Genomic DNA, 6110 nt, shown 5'->3' with positions numbered 1-6110 from the left:
AACTTTTTCTGCTATCCACATACTGTACGTGGTACTTGGTATATTTCTCAGTCTTTTTCTGGAGTTTGCCGTGTGCCGTGCGCATTTCAGGTTTTGCCGTGTACCCTTGGCAATGGAAGTTTCATGAAGTGTTTCATGACATTAAATTCTATGTCATATCATCAATTTTACTGGCATGGCGAGGAGAGAGAATGAGGGAGTTCCATGGGATGACTCACCTGGCATAGTTTCCTAGTTCCCAGTTTTGGTAACTGTGCCATGAAATTGTGCATTGAGACTGACCAACTAGATAACTATTAAAGATATTAGAACCAAGTAGGTCCTTAATGAGAGTGAAAATTCTTGAGAGAATGCATGGCATTAATTATGATTGCTACCTTTCAAGGGTAAACACATGTGTGAATGATGTTTTAACAGAGGTGAAAGTTGCACGCACAGAACTTCACCCCGCAGAGATGTAGTAGAAGTTGCATTCTTCCTTCGTAACAAGTCACCCGGGCATGCTATAAATACATGGAAGAGCAGCGGCTTCAAAGCAAGGCGAAACACGCACACAACACGAGAGACAACCCACAGAGATAGAGAGAGAATGTCATCTCCTTTAGTGACCGGCGGGTGCTTTGCTCTTAAGTCTAAGATTAATGGCAAATACTTGCGCTACTCGCCTGAGAAAGAGAAAATCCTTGAGGTGAGTGGGGAAGATGTCCTCAGTCCCTACACTAGGTTTCGTGCAGAGCTGTCCAGGGAGCACGACGGCCACGTTCACATCAGATGCTGCTACAACAACAAGTACTGGGTCGCCCGTGAGGTTAACCAGCAGTGGTGCCTCATGGGTGATGCAAATGAGCCCCAAGAGGACCTATCAGATCCTTCTTGCACGGTGCTCCGGCATGAACCCAGCAGTGTTCACGTCGATGATGTCAAGTACGTATGGCTTTCCATTTGACTACTCCTTGCTCATATATGCCATAACTTGTGCCAAGTACTACGTCATCATTGAAATTGTTGACGTCCCCACAGCTGATGAACTGAACTAATTTTGCACTGACTTTTCTGTGTTGAGGTCAACAAAACAAATATGGAGGGAGCACGTATATATGTGAAATTATTTCAAGGTCAATCCATGTGTGTAATTGTTGTCACAAAATATTGCAAAGAAGTTGATTACAGGAACCAAGAAACAACTTTGATTTGCTTGGCTTCACATATCCTTTTAGGAGGGATTAATTATATGTGCATGTAGAGCTCTTGCAAGATAAAGGAAAATATGTGCTCAAGGTGATAGCTATAATTACGCCGTTTCGTCACACTGGAATTTAACGGACATTTCCCTGTTTCTGAAGGCTATATTCTTAACTCATCAGATTGGCATAATACCACGGATAATAAATATAATGATTCTTGGAACAGCAACCCCAGTAGCAACTGTAACTCATATATTTGTGGATATTCTGTCATATATTGAATTATTAGGTATATTTTTCACATTTACAAGTGGACAAACTATACACTGATGACATAAGCACAGACATGTCATCTTTTTTTGCTGGTAAGACATGTCATTTTTAATGGACTTCATTATTTAATTGGCACTTTCTCCATGATGTTTTAGTATATTGGTACATATGGCAATAACGCTAAGTTTTGTAATAAACAAGTATACATGTTTTTTTTCAGATGCCATGACATAGTAAAAATATATATATGTGAATAAAATTAATCATAAATGGACTCCGGAAAAAAAACAAGATTTCTATTAGTATGTGTAGGCTTAGCACAAAAAAGAAAGAAAGAAAGACACAGTTAACATGAGGGTTATACATGTTGGTAGTTAAATTGATGTAATCCCTACAAAGGAAACTTTCATATTTTTTGAAGCAAAGGAAAGTTTCATATTGTTGCTTATGGTGGCATATGAAAGCTTTGTAGAAGAATCTGACGCTAGATATATATTTTTTTTTACGGCAGCTTGGAGCACGCCAGGCTCAAAAGAAGTGTTTACATGCGCGCCGATGCTCATCCAACCGAAAAGACCCTCAGAGCTGGCTCCTTGCTGCTAGGAAACAAAGATAAACCAGATGAAGAAGATGCCTACACGTTTAGTGTCATCAATCTAGAAGGACAAATGCTACTGCCCAAATACGTTTGTTTCAAGGGTGACAATGGCATGTACCTCAGGGCGAGGAAGGTTGAATGGAACCTCAACTACTTGGAGTTTTCGTCGGATGACATTGCTGATCCAACGGTGAGAAACATCATTCACACAAACAGCGATGGCACCATCCGCATATACTCGAGTCACTATGGTAAGTTCTGGAGGCGCAGCCCCAACTGGATCTGGGGAGACTCCGATGACACCACCAGTAGGAATCCTGACACGGTGTTCCGAGCGCTCTTGCTTGGGGGCGGCAAATGCGCACTTCAGAACCTCGGCAACAACAACTACTGCAAGAGGTTGACCACCGAAGGCAAGACGAGTTGCCTCAACGCTGCGGTTCCTACCATCACAAGGGAGGCACAGCTAGAGCTGCATGAAACTGTCCTATCTCGAAAGATCTATGGCGTTGAGTACCGCCTCAAAGATGTCAATATTCATGACCTCAAGCCCCGCACTTTTTACACTAAAACAATTGCTAACAGCACAAGTAGGCCCCACAAGAGTAAGCTAACCATATCTTACAGTGTAACGACGGAGAGGAGATGGGATTCAAATGTCTCCTGGAAGCTTGGTGTGACAACCACCATCAAAGCTGGGGTTCCAGCAATTGCAGAGACATCAGTTGAGATCTCAAGTGAGTTTAGTGGATCATACACCTGGGGAGAAACTCAATCTCACACTGAACAGCAATCAAATGAAGAAGAAATTGAGGTCCCTGCACACAGCAAGAGGACAGTTCGAGTGGTGGCAACAGAGGGAACATGTGAAATTCCCTTCTCATACATCCAGGAGGATATGTTAACAACCGGAGAGATAGTTGTTACGAAGATGCATGATGGGATCTACCGTGGAGTCAACAGCTATGGTTTCGAGACGCAGATCAACGAATAGAAGATCTGAGAAGACAACTCAATAATGCAATCTGAGAAGCCCTTTGCATGTTGCCAGTATGATGGGATCTACCGTGTGCTTTTATTTGATGTGTTTTATGTTGCGTGTGCGCTATTATGTGTTGTACTTTGTAATAATACTTTCCTTAACTTGTTAAGGGGAGACGGTTTGTTGGATTATTAAGAATGATTTCACTACTTTTCACATTTGTGGGGACCAAGAACCGAGGCGCTACTACTTACGAATGATGGCTACATCAGTAGAAATGCAATGCGGGTTAGGCCTCTTTTTTTTGCAAGTAATGCTACACGTACCACTCGGATGTGCGACCATCATCCGAGACCATTGCAGCGCAAGTTAGGATCTGCTCACGGCATTTGAAGACATCGGCCAGAAGCATTAGGAAACTCTCTGCGGCGTGAGGCAGAACCACATTCTCGCTAAGCTCCTGGTCCAGGCTGCCGCGCTCCGCATCCATCCTGCCAAGAGCAGAGGCGCAAAGCAGTCATGACCCTCAGCCCTGCAGGCACGTCCAGGCTCCGCACTCCTGGTCCTGGCCTTCGTGCTCAGCCATCCTGCCAAGAGCTGAGCGCATCCAATGCACGCAACACTGCAACAGCCATGCCCCTCGGCCATGCTAGCGCACCGCGGCCTGATTCAAGCGGCAGCGACCCCGTCCAGCCCGCCGTGCGCCTGGTCCTTTCTGCCGTGTGCTCCGCTTCCATCCCGCCAAGAGCCAAGTGCATCCGAGGGGCATGGCGGTCTGGACGGTGTGCTAGGCGCACGTTAGGAGGACCAGGCACCTTCCGTCCTTGGGGTATGCCCCTGTATTCTTTGGCATACCCAAGATTTGGGAGAAAATACTAATATACACAGATTTAAAGTATCTCTAAGAGTCTTTCTAAATTACACTCTCTAAATTATTATTTGGATAGTCTTCTGCACAAAAATCATATTCTATATGTTTTCACTCTCTAAAAGTTTTTCTATATCTTGTGTACACTCTAGAAAGTTATTTCCATTATCTATCTTTGACTAGCGAGAAACGCGGAATGGAGGATGGCTACATTTGGATAACCACTTAGAGAAGTTGTTGGAGGATATTTTTTCATCAAAATCTCTATTCCTAGCTACGAAGAAAGATATAGAGAGTCTTGCTCTGCGTGTCGCGTCCGCCCCTGATGGCCTGACCTCCGTATCCCGTCCATATAGCGTTCAGTGAGACGGTGGCTCCCCGCTCAGGTGCTCCTCCCCCCACTCCGGCAACCTGACAGCCTCGTGACCTCGGGTCCTTACCCATCAGCTATCACTCATGACTCATGTCCTCTCCTCCTAACGCGAGTTGCGAAGGACGGAAGGTGCCGACCACCGGCCCGTTGGGGCACTGGGCACTGTCGGCCTTGCAGTGGCGGCCAAGATGCCAGCAAGCGGCGCACCTTCTGCGACCCTTCTTCGACCGGTGGCCCTACTCGGACTGCTATTTTATAATATTATTTAATTATTCATGTTTACAACTTATACTTGAATCACTATTGTGAATTTGTTATTATTATTATAACTTTTTGTCCATTATATTTCGTATTTGATTTTGAATTTTTTTTACATATGACATACCCAGTCATAAATTTCTGGCTCCGCCACTGCTCCGCATCCATCCCGCCAAGAGCCAAGTGCATCCGAGGCGCACAGCAACCATACTGCTCGGACCTGGAGTTGCACATGCGCCCGCTGCAGCCGGTTGCCGTGGTCCATATCCATCCCACCTAGGGAAGGCAGCACAGCGGGTGCCAGGCGGATAACTATGGATTTCGGGTCTGCAGGTTTCGGGTTCGGGTTCTAATTTTTATACGCGGATTTGCGGATTCCGATACCTGAAATACTTCGTATTTGGGGCAGATTCTAAATTTTAACCACGGAGCTCCATCAGCACCCGAAACAATCAGCCAATAGAAGCCCACCTAGCAATCCTAGGTATATAACCCGAAAATTCTATCCTCGGTTTCTCACCCACAAGCCGTCACCCCACTCCCTTCTCTCCCTAAGTCGCCGAGTGTCGTGCCGAGTGTCGTGCGAGAAAAACATAGAAGCTCTTTGCCGAGTGTTTTTTTTCACTCGGTAAAGAAATTATATTTTTTATTTTCTACCCTTCAAACTTTTTCTACTCTCCTGGCACAATATGCGGTAATCCATATTAAATTTTGGTATATTTTTATATTTGATTGATATATTTAATTAATTAAATGCATTTCATATAATTTTTTGAATCAAGTCAAATTTGTAGATCTCAAATTTTGCAAATAACCTCGGATAGAAAAACTCAGAACATCAAAGTTCTAGATCTCAAGAAGTTATGAAACTTTACAGTTCACAACTTTTTTATTTGAATTCATTTAGGCTCCCAAAATTGAGTTTGAATTTCTCAAATTTTAAATTCAAATTTTACAAATGACCTCGGACGGAAAAGCTCAAAACATCAAAGTTGTAGATCCCAAAAAGTTATGAAACTTTGTAGCTTAAAACATTTTCATTTGAAATCATTTAGGGCCTCAAATAGTTATTCTAATATAGGCCGAGTATAGAATGAAACAAACTAGTAACATAATTTGACATAAAGACTAGTATGGTGTAGTGGTAAGAGGAGGTAACACGCGAAGTTGAGGTTTTGGATAAAAATCCCACCGGCTGCAAAGCGTGAGAAAAAATTCTGCGACTTGCAAAAAATGTGGAGGTAGGCTGTTGCTGGCTAGTGGGGTCCTCCCCGAATTAAAATAGTTTTGTTTATTATTTTTAAAAACAGAATTTTATTTTTCTAAAAAAATTTAGAAAATTTTTTAGCAGTCGGCAAAGATTTTGACGAGTGCTGAAAAGAACACTCGGCAAATAGCCCTTTACCGACTATTTTTTTTACTGTGGCGTTTGCCTTTGCCGAGTGTTTTTGCGGCTTTTGGCACTTGGCCGATCAGAATGGTACCCCGAATCCATTTAAGATCCCGAGTTTCCAGACACATCGCACTTCCACTCGGGTCGAGACTGCCACTCAGCCCTCAGACGGATCAATGCC

The 6110-nt window shown here is 43.6% G+C and overlaps 1 protein-coding gene across 1 annotated transcript; it reads left to right on the top strand.

Annotated features, from left to right (window-relative positions):
• The first annotated feature begins 543 nt into the window (after positions 1-543).
• LOC120699245 lies at positions 544-3255 on the top strand. The gene is made up of 2 exons (XM_039983165.1): positions 544-924; positions 1969-3255. Exons 1-2 carry the CDS (start codon positions 590-592, stop codon positions 3047-3049), a joined length of 1416 nt encoding a protein of 471 aa, XP_039839099.1. The 5' UTR covers positions 544-589; the 3' UTR covers positions 3050-3255.
• Positions 3256-6110: the final 2855 nt, after the last annotated feature.

Source organism: Panicum virgatum, chromosome 1K (genome assembly GCF_016808335.1).
Source record: "Panicum virgatum strain AP13 chromosome 1K, P.virgatum_v5, whole genome shotgun sequence".
In the NCBI taxonomy this organism is placed as follows: Eukaryota; Viridiplantae; Streptophyta; class Magnoliopsida; order Poales; family Poaceae; genus Panicum; species Panicum virgatum.
The sequence above is the reverse complement of the archived record's forward strand: the minus strand, read 5'-3'. Positions and strand labels throughout refer to the sequence as shown.

Coding starts and splice junctions, on each gene's coding strand:
- LOC120699245 (XM_039983165.1), top strand. CDS start 590: ATGTCATCTCCTTTAGTGACCGGCGGGTGCTTTGCTCTTAAGTCTAAG. Junction 925..1,968: donor GTTCACGTCGATGATGTCAA/GTACGTATGGCT, acceptor TTTTTACGGCAG/CTTGGAGCACGCCAGGCTCA.